The 13,577-nt window shown below is 37.1% G+C and overlaps 1 protein-coding gene across 1 annotated transcript in view; it reads right to left on the bottom strand.

Moving 5' to 3' along the window:
* Positions 1-13,183: 13,183 nt before the first annotated feature.
* Positions 13,184-13,577, bottom strand: part of RTTN (rotatin) — a 77,731-nt gene continuing 77,337 nt past the window's right edge. The window contains exon 49 of the mRNA XM_062487589.1: positions 13,184-13,460. Within this exon, the coding sequence (XP_062343573.1) occupies positions 13,378-13,460 (83 nt within the window). The 3' untranslated portion in view covers positions 13,184-13,377. The remainder of the gene's footprint in view (positions 13,461-13,577) is intronic.

The raw sequence follows: 13,577 nt of genomic DNA, 5'->3' as shown, positions 1-13,577 counted from the left end.
GAGTGTGGCAGTGCAGTGAAGCAGGAGACAGCCAGAAGGGAAACCACCCCAGCTACCACTTCTTTACCTGCAAACATGACCAACTGGAAAATGGCCAGGCCAAAAAGTCTCTTGTGGCTTGTCAGTGAAGGTAATGAAGGGAGTGGGCTGAGAGGAGGGAGGCTTTAGCAATTTCACACCTGCTGTGACCACCCCTGTAGTTTAGCTCTAGCCCTGTAGAAGTCAGGTTACCTAATCCAGAACAAAAATTCAGTGACAAGGGATGTCCCTTTCTCTCTATGGAGGAGGGTCAACCATTAGGAAAAATGCCTCTATTTCCATGCACCATGTTATCTTTCTTTAAGTAGGATGGCTGAGTGGTACAGATGGATAAAGGTGCAATAGTTCAATTTGCTTTTTCCCCGTTCTGCGTGTAATTTAATTGAACAATCAAACACCCAAAATTGGATTAATCTATAGGCATGCCTTATTCAGTAACATAAGGGATAGGATTCCTCAGTTTGTATTCTTTAACCTCAAAGGAGAAGTTAAATGGACATTAAACATTCCCACAGAAAATATTTACAAATTAAATATAGTTACATTTTGGGGATATCTCAATAAAGATGATTCAGAGAAGAAAACTATTGAATCTAAGACTTCCCCACATGTAGAAAAAGTAAAGAAAACATTGTCTACCTGCTCAACTTCTCAATAATTTTTTACCCTTAAACATACTGACCTGCAAGAAGTAATGTTATATAAATCATAGTTTTATGATAACATGCCTCAGAGAAAAAAAAATTATAAGAGGATATGAATTCAGGAATCTTAAATAAACACCAATGTTTCTGCATTTTTGGAATGGGAAAATTCCTTATATTTTTGGCTATTCATCCTAACATAACACTGAATACTTAAATGTGTCAGTGTTGTGATTTAAGAATGTATTCTCCAATTCAGTGTTCTCATTTCCCCCTCCCCTGCATTGGACTGGAGAGGAGAATTGGAGGCACAAGAGGTAAAGATCAGGGGTTGAGACAAGAACAGCTTACTGGAAACAGCAATGAGATAAGAAAACAAACAGTAGCAGTAACAACATTAATAGCAAAAGTTTACAGGAGAGGTGAGCAAATTCATGTGCAAATGATCACCACTACACCTCCCCTTGGGTCTGAGGTAACACTCAGACAACAGCAGCCACTTTAGCTTATCTCCAGTTCTTGTCACAGCAGCAGAACTTACGGTCTGAGTTCCAGGTATCCCCAGAGGTATATTCAGGGGTGTAGTTTGGTGGGTGCAGATGCTATCAGTCCTGCACAGCACTGTGAGGGCTGCTGTGGAAAAACTAACTCCTTCTCAGCCAGACGGAATGCACCTGGAGAGGGCTGAACATGCCTGGCTATGGGAAGTGGGGAATGGATTCCCTGATTCCTTTGCTTGCACACACAGCTTTTGCTTTTCCCATTAAACTCTCTTCTCTCAAACCACGTTTGAGTTTTGTAGCTTTTGTACCCTTCCAATTCTCTCCCTGATCCCCCTGGCTGGGAAGTGAGCAAGTGGTTGTGTGGGGATGAGCTCCCGGATGGAGTTAAGCTGTGACACTGTGATGTCATGGTTAGAGGGCACTAAGAGCAGAGCATTTTCACATCTTTTTCAGGGAGATTATACCTGTGTATCGGGTGTCATCTGAACCTGTAGAGGATGCATTCAGTGACAGATGGCTAATGGTGAGATGTTCTAATGGTAAAAATGTCTGATTTGAGCAGTGGAAGAAGCACCACTGCTGAGAAATTTTTGAACACCATGAAGCGCTAGGGCTACCAATTCTCAAGTGAAAGGTGTGTTGGTAGGAGATAAGAAAGTTTGTGGAATTTTCAAATTCAATGTGTGAGTAACTCCTTTGATGTGTTCAGGGCCGGAGTGTCTGCCTGGACTTATCAAACTTGAGGGAAGTTCATCTGAGTGTGAAGGGGAAACCCTTAAAGCAGCCATTCAGATTATTCCTCTGCATTTATATAAAACAAAAAGTGAATGGATGTGAAGGATGGAAAAGTGAAGATACTTGTAAAGACAATTGAAAAAGCCAATCTACTTTAAAAAGGGAGAGAAAATCCCAATAAATAAACCAATCAAATATTAATTTATTTTGGATTTTTATTTATTTGTATTTGCAATTAATTTATATTAAATAATTTTATATATTTTTATTTACATGACTGCTTAATGATAAAAATTATCACCACACATTTTTCTTCAATCTAAGCCTTTTCTGTTCAGTGATCTTGGCTGTAAATGTCTGCTACTGATTAGGTCAATAAGGTATCAGAAAATTACTTAGAAATATTTTATTAATTCTTCTATTTTTATTATAGGAAAATAGTACTGGATTTGTATTCAAAATCTGCTGACAAGTAGATTATTAATTTCTATCCAGTAATAACATGAAAGAAAACATTTGAAATATATGAAAAAACCTAAATCACAAAAGAATTTAGTAAAGTAAATTTGGGTCTCAAAGTAATAATGTACTAATACTGCGTAGTTAACGATGTTTATTTCTTTCCATTTACTTTTTGTATTCCTACTGAAATCTCTGACTTTATTCGTTTGCAAAAAAGTGATGTTTTTTGCAGAAACATGCAAGTTTCATTTAATGAAAGAAAAATCAAAGCAGAAAGGCTTCAAGGTTCTCACAAAAATCTGGTTTTGGGACAGGAAATGGAACTTTCTGTTTCAGAGTACAGCCATCCTCATACTCCTATTTTTCTTCCTGAATTATCCTTTTCCTAGGTCAACACTTCTTTTTATGTCCATCATGCTGCTAAAAAAGCCCTGTTAAAAGTCTGTTTAAGGAAATGAATGTTGCTGGATTTTTTTCTCTTTCTGGCAGAGGTTTACAGAGCTCAAATGCCCTCAAATACAGCCTGGATGTGAAAACTTCCTGCAGAGGCAGTTCACTTGAGGATGAGACTATCCTTAATTACAAGATGTTGTCAGATCAGAAATTTCTCCGAGAAAGACCTCTAACTTTTATAAGGCAAAGAAGCTTATGAGTTTTTAAATGGCCTTCAAAATCGAGGCAAAAAGTTAAAGAGAGCAAACAATGTGTCTTTTCTATATGGCATCCTTAACCCTTTTTTGTTGATGTATCCAGGACCTGAAAGGTGGCCTTTCTAGCAAAGTTATCTCATGCATCTTCTTTGTCTTAAGCCCTTTTTGTTTCCCTTTATTGGGAAAAAGCTTGGTAAACAGCAAAGTGACAGTTAATCATTTTCTGATAGTGCACATCTCTCCTACAAGATCAACTCAAGCAGACAATGCTATCTAAAATCTCCCCTCTACACACACAAACACACATAGAAAGAGAAAACAAAAAGCAAGTAAAACCACCCCAAACACCAAATGCCAAGCACAAATATCCTGGTTTCCAGACAAATGCCTTGGAAGAATGCATGGCCACTTCTTTCTTTTCCACTTTTTGATCTTGGACTGGTTTCAAAGGTTGGAAGAGCTAAAACACCGACCACACAAACTCCCCCTTGAAAGAAGCATTGTTAAGAAAAAACACGTGAACTCTTCCCCTAAATTTGCCCTGCTTCGGTATATTCAAAATAAAAAACAAAAAACCATTTGCTAGCAAACTTTTGAATGAATCATGAATTAAATTCTGCCCAGTCTGAACCTCGGAAAGGGTTTAAGAATGACACAGAAAGTATGCAAAAACAACTACATCCTGTCAAATCTTTATATATGCAATGAAACGAAAAAATAACCAAAATATGAAGAAAAAAATTAAAATTCTATTCTATTGTAATGAATTAAAGTGGGTATTTTTGGCATTAGTTTGGGCTTCTTTTACCTTTCCACTCAAAATGGACTGATAAATAACAATCCTCAAATAGAATTCCCTTTCCTACTAAAATTCAGGAGAGATATTTCTTGTGCATTTTGTTGCTTTGCAGAACTTCATTTGTTTAGACAAAGTCAAACAAAACAGTAGAGCTTTTACAAGAAAGGTATCACAGTCAACTGTGAATAAACGTAGCCAAGGAATATCTGCTGCAATCATTTGTTTTAGTAGAAGTAGCATAATTGTGCCATAAACTCCTGCCTGATCCACTGCAACATATTACATCTGTTTTATGCTAATGTAGTTCCAAAGAAATCAATGATATTTATACTGACATAAAGCTGTGGTGAGTCATATTCTCAATTAGTGTCTTCAGTTTGAGAAGGAATATCAGAGATTTTTCTTGATTTTCCAAAATATAGCCTGTAATTTTGTTCACCAATTTCTAAGAAGCTGAAAGTTTAATTACATCTATAGGGTTTCAGAGCACCCCTTGAAAAATTATCACAAGTCATTTAGGCTTAACTTTTAAATTGAATGATTGTGACTGCATAGATCTTTTGTTTCATTGGTATGTTCATAACAAGAGGCACTAATCTGTGACAAGTTTTTATAAATAACATGTATGATCCATAGGAATGCCTGTGAAGTAGCATAGCTGCTTATCAACGATCCAAACATAACCACCCTAACATATTGATGCTGCCATCAGTCAAATATATGATATTCTTATTTTGATGGTTGAATTGAACTCCCCTTAGTCGAAATCATGTGCAAAGCCCCTGTCAGTTTAAATACAACACATATGTCTTCTAGAGACTGAGCCAAGCAAGGAGCAGCTGAGGAAGCTGGGATTTTTTAGCCTGGAGAAAAGGAGGCTCAGGGGAGACCTTATCACTCTCTACAACTTCCTGAAAGGAGGTTTCGGGCAGGTGGGGGTTGGCCCCTTCTCCCAGACAACCAGGATGAGAGGACATGGCCTCAAACTGCACCAGCAGAGGTTCAGGTTGGATATAAGGAAGAATTTCTTAATGGAAAAGCTTGTTAAGCATTGCAACAAATTGCCCAGGGAGGTGTTGAAGTCACCACCTTCGGAAGCATTCAAGAGCTAGCTGGATGTGGCACTTACTGTCATGGTCTAATTGACAGGGTGGTGAATGGTCAGAGGTTGAACTTGATGATTTGAAGGTATTCTCCAGCCTAAAAGATTCTGTGCTTCCGTGATTTTGATTCACTCAAAGTGGGAAAACAGCAGATTATTTCTTTTTGTACAATTTTGTCCTCCTATTTTTAGTGGGTATTTTTTGTATTTCTGTTAGAGAGATCTTTTAAAAGGTAGTGATCTGAATTTATGATGTGTTAGTGTTCAAAGGCTTACCAGAATAATCTGATGCATTAGGCAGACAGGAATTTCAGGAGATAATCTGAGGTAAACCATGCTAGGGCAGTTATAAAGAGCTGCTTGTCTGCATTCAGGTTGATCAGAAATAACCAGAGACCTTGACTTAGCAGGCAGTTAGTTCCTAAAGATCAAATGGGAGAGGGCTCTTCATGCACATGGTGGACTATCACACACACAAACTCAGGTTTTGGTTTATTCACACAAACATCCTGGATCCAGGACCAAAATTGCATTTTTCAGCTTACTTTCATCAGTGTTTGTATCCATTGCAATCCATATATATTTTGTAACGGGAAATGTGGCTATGTAGAATTATTATTATGGTTTATTATTTTTCAAAACATAAAATGAAAGATACACTATGTAGTTATAGCTGTATTTTGCCCGTGGATTCCTGGGATTTAAGCTTTGTGTGCTGTTTTTTGTTGTCCTTGTTGTAGATAACAGTAAATGATATTTCCTGGACATGATTTCTCCATCGTCTTTTTTTACACAACCAAAACTCTTGCATCTTTTCATCTCTGCCAAGCCTGAGAAGAATACATAGGCGTCCCCCTTTCATAAAAGTAGAAAATCTATTGCTTCAAATAAATACATATAAAATTATATACAGGAGATAGCTGCTGAATGAATTCATCAAAAGGTGAATAAATACTTCTGAGAACAAAGATACAATTTTCTGGCATTCTGATATTAGTAATTCTTTGTACAGGACGGGTAGCATTAAAAGCATCTTAAATAGCTCTCAGTTTGCTTTTCTGAAAAGATTTTGACAGTATTAATTACTTCTGCTAACAGAAATTTCTGACACTTACGTGACCTTCTGCCACATACGAAATAGGCTGTCATGGTTGGTGTACTTATAGATGCAAGAAAAATCCCAGTAATTGAAATTTAATAAAACTAGACAAATCTTATCCTTAACATCACCAAGTAAGAATTTTCCAATGACTTCACCAAAACATAGATTATACTTCTTCTGCTGGGGAAGGGGAGATTTCTGTATGAAGAAATGAACTCCTTTGGAATGCAGCAATAACATGCACTGATGGCTAGAGAGAAGCAGCCATGAGGAGCCAGCCTGGCTGTTTCATTCATACATGAGAAGGTGAACACACACAGGAGTCAGCTCTTCATGGTACATTTGTAAGAGTGTCAATATTAATAATATTACACTGGTATTTAAAAAAAAAATAAACCACCCCTTAACCTACTGTAATCATGTTAGCATAAAAAGATGCAACATTGAAGTGTTTGGCACAAAACTGCCATTTGTAGAATAAGAGTCCACAAAAGTTGCTAGAACAGCAGCAATGGAACATATCTTAGATTGTTGCTAAACAAAAACACAACAAAAAAAGAAAATAAAGATTAAATAATTGAAATTCAAACAAACTATGATGGCACAGCAAGTTGCTGTTTTCACAGGTGTTTATAGCTATGTTTTTTTTGAACTGATTTTCTACAGTACCAGGCTATTTTACCTGTTTTAATGTTTCTTTTTTGTCTCTTTATCTCTCTTACTTCTTGTTTTCTATTTCTTTAAATGTTCAGTTTTAGTTAGATTTCAAACCCTTAGTTTAGCACTTACCACCTACCACTCCTTCCATGTGGCCATTTTGTCTCTAACTGAAAATAAAGTTATTCCAGCATGTTGGAGAGAAAGCACATAACATTTTCGAGAATCATATGAAGAAGTACGTAGGCTGTTAAGGATCTTTCTTCTAATACATTATGGCAAATACACTCCCAGCACAGGATAAGGAGATTTGTTACCATTAGAAGGTATTTCAGTTCAGAGAGAGAATAAAATAATCCACCCTGAAGAACTGTGTTCTGGGTGATTACATTTTGACCTCAATTCCTGCTATATTCTTCAGTGACTTTGTCCATACAATAACGTTTCCCCTGCTGGGACCTAGTCAGACACCACCTAAAATTAGATTTTTCTATTGATTTTTATGGTCATTTGCGTCATAAAATCAGTTGTTGTTACTTCCAAAAAAAATAAAATTCCATGCTGTTTGTCATACTGTATTTTGAAAAGCAGATTGAAGAAATCCCACAACATTAAACTCCATGTTTAACCACATACAGACTCCATAATACTCACAGAAGAATACAAATCCTTATATAATCCATTGCTGTGCTACAGGTTTTTTTCCTCATTTTGTTTTTACAGGAGGCAAACTTGCTACAAAAATTAGCTTTAGAAACAATATCTAAGGTATTTTTGTGACTCCTCAATCATATTGCCCCATAATACTGTGTAAAAATATTTGCTTTATTCAAAATAAAGAGGGAGGATTGCTGTCATTATATGATAAATGTAATAAATAGAAACAATACAATGGCAAATTACTGTCAACAAACACTCAAAGTGAGCAGAGAGAATTTTTCTGCTATAAATCTCCTGAGACAGAGAGGCAGCCACAGGCTGCACAGACCCCCAAAAGCTCCCCACAGGCTTTGCCAGCTGCTGGCAACCTCCTGCTGTATGGATCCACTCCTTCTCTTGTATTTATATGCATTTTTTTTCAGGCATGCCTTGAAAACCTTTAATTATTGCAGAATGATTTTGGACAATGCAAGATTTTTCACTCCAGAGTAGCAGTTATTAGGTCAGAAATCAGCATGCAGGTAAATTTAATATTCCTTTTTTTAAACTTATTTTTAATGCTGGAAACTGTACATCTTGCAGGCATGAAGCAATAACAACAGAGATTCTAAAAACAGTCTCCTGAGCTGTGGACTAATGAGCAGCTGATGTCGTAATTTACACAAACAGATGAAAAATCACACCAAAACTTTCAGAAAAAAAGAGAATTCCAGTGGCACTGCTGCTACCTGCAGGAGCAGCTTGGGCTAGCCCTTGAAACTTCTCAGTTATTTGCCATTTTTAATAAAAAGCTTTGAAACTGCAGATTAATCATATAGGCACTAAAGCCCGTTAGATCTACAGGACTCACAGAATCATGAAATTGTTAGGGTTGGAAGAGACCTCTGAAGATCACGTAGTCCAAGCCCTGTTCACCAAACTCGAGATTCAGATAGAGTAGTCTTAATTGGAAGCAACTAAAAGTTTTTATTCAGGTACTGTTACTCAACTGTTAAAGACATCTTTCTGGAAAATATCCTAATGGGCAAGAAAAATTCTGGCTGAGGAGGAGTGAGTCATTCTCCAGCTGCCACAGCAACACGAGAAAGTCCTTCTGCAAATCCTCAGTTACGAAGTCCTAGAATGGAAACCAAAAACAATTTTCCTGAGCCTGATTTGGTGAAACCCACCTCAGGAGTGTAATCACTTAGAGCTCGTCTACAAGACTTTAAGCTTGTATTTATGTGATGAGCACTGCTATGCTGATGCTTGCACATTGATTGGTGTTGCCCCAGTTGAGAGTGCATCTTTCTCAACTTACCTAGATGTCAATACAAATGACAACTGTATTCCCTCAAAAGAGTTATTTTTGGGTTCCTTTGTTTGGTTTGTTGGGATTTTTTTGTTCAGATAACTAACTGATGTCTGAAGTCAATGACAGCCTGTGATGCAGCATAACACAGAAAATTAGCACAGTTAGCAGACATATCTAGACTGACCAGAAAGTTCCTAATAATGTGCATTTTATTACTCCCTGGATGTAAAACACAGACACAGGTGATCCTGTAACTCCCAATCTGTTTTAAGATACTGGGCCACAGGCTGAGGTCATCCTCCCCAATCTCATGCTCTGCTGTGTCTCTGTGAAGCTCTGCACTGCCACTTAGGGTTAGTGAAGGATATTTTGGTGAAAGTATTTAAGTATAAAAGCATTCCCTGCTGCTGAAGCTGATCTCATTTGTATTTCGACTCCAGGTCAGTATTCTGAAGATGTACTCAATTAGAAAATATTACTAAAGCCGAGTTTTTAAAGAAAGATGTGCAACACCCGTGGAAATTTGCAAGTCATATATGTGAACTAAGTCATGTGTTACGTACTGTATGTGAAGCACTGAGAATTGCCATCCCGTGTTCTGCTCAGCAAAGACTTACATGTACATAGTAAATGCTAAGGACTGGGATCTAAAAACTTATAAATTTATATTATAGGCTTATTGGCAAGCAATCAAGAAACTGAAATTATGACATCCAGATTCACCATTCAAGGTAGGTCCATGAGTTTTGTTTATGAGGATTTTGGATGCATGAACTGTATAATAATTCTCTTCCAGTGAAAATACAGTTTTCCTTTCTTTTTTATTTTTATTTTCTTTTTCTTTTTTTTTTTTTTTTTGCAAAGGTTGTGGTGGGTGAGAGGATTGGAGGAGGAGTGGAGGGGAGAATACCAAACTTAATTATAAAACCCCTACTGCTAATGTTCAGTACCTAAAATACGAGTTATAAAAATAAGATGTGCCCAAGAACAGCTGGAACTGAGGCCAGAGGGCACGCTCTGACCCTCAAATCATGGGGACAGACCTTTATGGTTTACAACACAGGGAGACTAACCAGGTCTTAAAGTGCTCAGAGGCCACACAGAATTCCTGAATGAGGTCAGGTAATCACAAAAAGATGATGATGGTGAGGCGATAAAATATCTTTCACAGTGCAGCCCAGGAGCCAAGAGAGGAGCCCACGGAATTGCAGTGTTGGGAAATTATATTTACCACAACTCCTTCTCTGTCCTAAAGCAATGGCAGTATGACTGCTATCTCAGCAGTGGAGCTGTGAATGATTACTTTAGGAGCCACCTTGGAGAGAGCTGAAGGAATCACTTGTTTTGTGCAACCAGAAGAAACCTCAAGTGAACTATGGAGTGGCCCCAAACTCCCCAGGGGACAGCAATTGTTGTGTGGCTGCTAACCATGTTTTTTTCCCCTAGAAGACATTAAAACATTTCCCTGAAGGAAAAACATATTTGAGAAGCTGTCACAGCAGCTTCTACTTTACAGTCAAGGGAAATCCTGAAAAAAAGCAGGACTGAAGTCTCAGTATAGAAAACTCCCCTCCCCAGTCTGGCCAGAACTGCTGCCACAAGCCCGTAATTGCTGTAATTTGCAAGTTTGGTATGGAAAGGAATCAATGAAAAACATCATCCAGGGATGTGTAGCTGCTGAGTGAGGAGAATCCATAAGTCCAAATTGCTGGACGAGCAAAAAATAGTCCCTTTCTCATAAATGAAGTATTTTTCCTGAGGATTTTCAAGTAGGCTTGAAAACCTATTACTCAAAGGTTTGAAAACTTCATCAGCAAGTCATGACTAAATGTCTCTATCTGCATGAACACACACAATCAAAACGAAATTATTTAAGCTTAATCTACAGTTTTATCCTACTTAAGTGAAAATTATTTCTGTGAAAGTTTTGAGCATGTACTAGATGACACATCCATCTTAAAAAAAGAATCTGAAAGCCTCATTTTTAGTGGATTTTATGCACTTACCTCTTTTGAATTTAATAACTTCTTTCTTGATTACAGGCTTATCATAAAAGATAAAGCAACCAAGTAAGAACATGATATATCTGCAGTTAGTGCAAATGGTAATTGAATTCTTCTGGATAAGGATTTTCAAGAGACTCCTAGCTTGCATGGCTGTGCCTTTTATTAGGGAAACTAGATGAAAGTTGAGTATTACCTTTTAAATTCTGCAGCTTATTCAGGGAATTCATCTCCACTTTAATTGCACTTTCCTCTGTAATGTAAAAAATTATTTTACAGGTCTTAGAATTTGAAGGTATTTAAGGATTTAATTTTCTTTGAAAACACAAACATGACAAATACCCCATCCTTCAAGACAGATGGATCTCCAAAATCTGGAAATTAACTGTGAACGAAGTCTAATTATGTAAATCTTTTTCTGTGAAAGCTATTAAGACTAAAGGTTATTGTGAGGCTATTTATAGTAGTCTAAGAGCCAGTGAACAGGAAATATAGGGTCATTTACATTTTATAACTCACTATGTTAACATGCAGGAAGGCAGGATGCAGCCACTCTATGTCCCTAGTTTTTAAGAGAAAATGTGATGGAAGGAAGTGCTGTCCTTCAAACAAATACATAAAGCCCTTTCCTTAATCTTGAAGGAGGAAAGCTTATTCACAATGTGAATATAGATTTTAGTCCTTAGAATTAAAAAAAAAAATAATTGATTTTCCAGAATAGAAACACCAAACATAAGTATTTACTTATGACATGGCTACAATTGTTACCCACAACTGTAAATTATTGCAGGATACTGAGAAAATAGCTCATTTTGGGGATAAACACAGCACTAAGGTTTACAGTAACAACAAATGTACTAGCAATTTGCCCAGATTATCCAATATGAATAGTTTCTTCAAGAACAAGCACAGCTTAGTAGAATAGAAATGTTTAATAGCAAACAAGCATCCAGATCTTCTATGGCCTTATTATATTGTACTTGCACTTGCAACTGCAGCCCTCACTCCCCTCATGAGTTCCATGTGCATTTCTGCATTGAATGAGCTCTTGCCATCCTTGCACGAGTGGTTTACTTCCATTAGAATTCATTTTGCATTAAGCACTGTCATTTTTTGTCTTTCTGAAACAGAAAAAATGGCAAACCATCTGTATTTTGACTTAGTGACTGATTTATGAGAGAGATCATTGGGGTGAGTATGCTGAAACACAAGTCTCTAAAGAGACTCAGCACTTGGTAGTCATAGGGGAAGAGACCTCACACTACCAAGCCCAGTCAGCAAATGCTGACTTGCAGAGCTGTCTCCTGACCTGCAGCTGAGTGTTTGAAATAATTACCATGGGATGAGCATGACAGCATTTAACAAGTGCTTTGCAAAATAGAGTAATTACACAACATAGTAAGTGGAAAAGAATCAAGTTCTGGTGGTCCATCCTTGCTCTTTGTATGGTGAGAGGGGTGGGAGATCAGCCAATAATTACATTTATACTAATGATTTAACCCAGCCAATAATTACATTTCTAGTAATGACTTAACCCAGCCATAAGCATCACACTTATGGTCATCTGAATTATATCAAGTCACACATAATTTACAAGCACTGCTAAACAAATAAACCAAATTCCACTTGGTCAGCAGAAAATAAATACTTTCATCACCTGGTTAAGAAGAAAAGACTAATTACAGGTAGACATGGCCTTGCTATAATTCTTAGCAATGTTATTCAGGTTTTGCTTTGAATTAGCTCACTTCTATCTGACTCTGACATAAAATAAAAGCTTTATGTGCTGAGGGAAATTAAAACACCCTGTTAGATACTCCAGAAGCATCGTCAGAAAAACTGTTGTGCTCAGACACCAATGCATTTTTCTCTCAAACTCTTTCAGCATAGAATACTGAAAAGCTTAGAAGAATAGTTACATAGTAGCACTCCAAAAGCAACACGGGCTGGGATAATGGGGGAAAGGAGGGAATTTGCCCCAGCAAAAGATTCAAAGTCTTTAGAAACCAACAGATTTTGATTCAAGTATTTTCTACACGGTTGCAATGTAACTAAAATGGATACACACATCCCATATCCTGATTAAACTGCTACCTTAACAGAACTGTCACCTCTAATATCACCAATTGAGAGCTCTTTTTCAACTGCTAGCATCTTAAAAAACATGCAGCAATTTGAACTGAAATCTTCAAAACTACAACATTCACCTTGCTGTTCTGTATCTAATATGTGTAGGACACCACAATTACCAACATTTTCAGTTTTTGAATCTGATCATACACTGTGCACCCCTGCAACCTTAAAAATTTTACTTTACTCACAGCAAATGCTGATCTCAGTTAAAAACCCCTTTATTAAGAACAACTCTAACCAGAAATTCTAATACTTTACAGTAACAATTTCAATACACAATTTAAGGAAATTACTCATTTTTCAAATCTTTTCCCCTGTACAGTCCTTCTTCTGTGTACATACTTTACATAGTAGCATAGTTGTAATTTCCCATTGGGATTACAGTACAGTTTGAACCAGATACAGTCCAATTTCTTTGGTTCAAAGTGATGAACTCCTTCCTCAAAGGCTTGATAAATTTCTACTACAGCAGATCTGCTGCTGCCACAGATCTGTGCATCAGAAGTGCTTTCTTCAAATTTCAGGCTCTCATTGAACAAGCCGTGCAATTTCAACATGAGAAACTGACTGATTAACAATCATTAACACTGACCATTAACAATCGAGAAGCTGCACTAGAGTCTCTAAACATTTTAGATGGTAGGCATGCAGTTCATCTTCTTCTGGCTGTGGAGAACCTGAAAGGAAAAAAACACCAAGATTTTAATTTCTAGCTGGTTCTTAATATAAAATTACATTTACAAAGATTGTATTAAATGCCTTGCAAGAATTCATGCTGGTTTATGACCTCAACC

This window comes from Cinclus cinclus, chromosome 1 (genome assembly GCF_963662255.1).
Source record: "Cinclus cinclus chromosome 1, bCinCin1.1, whole genome shotgun sequence".
Taxonomy (NCBI): Eukaryota; Metazoa; Chordata; class Aves; order Passeriformes; family Cinclidae; genus Cinclus; species Cinclus cinclus.
This window is presented reverse-complemented; position numbering and strand designations above follow the sequence as displayed.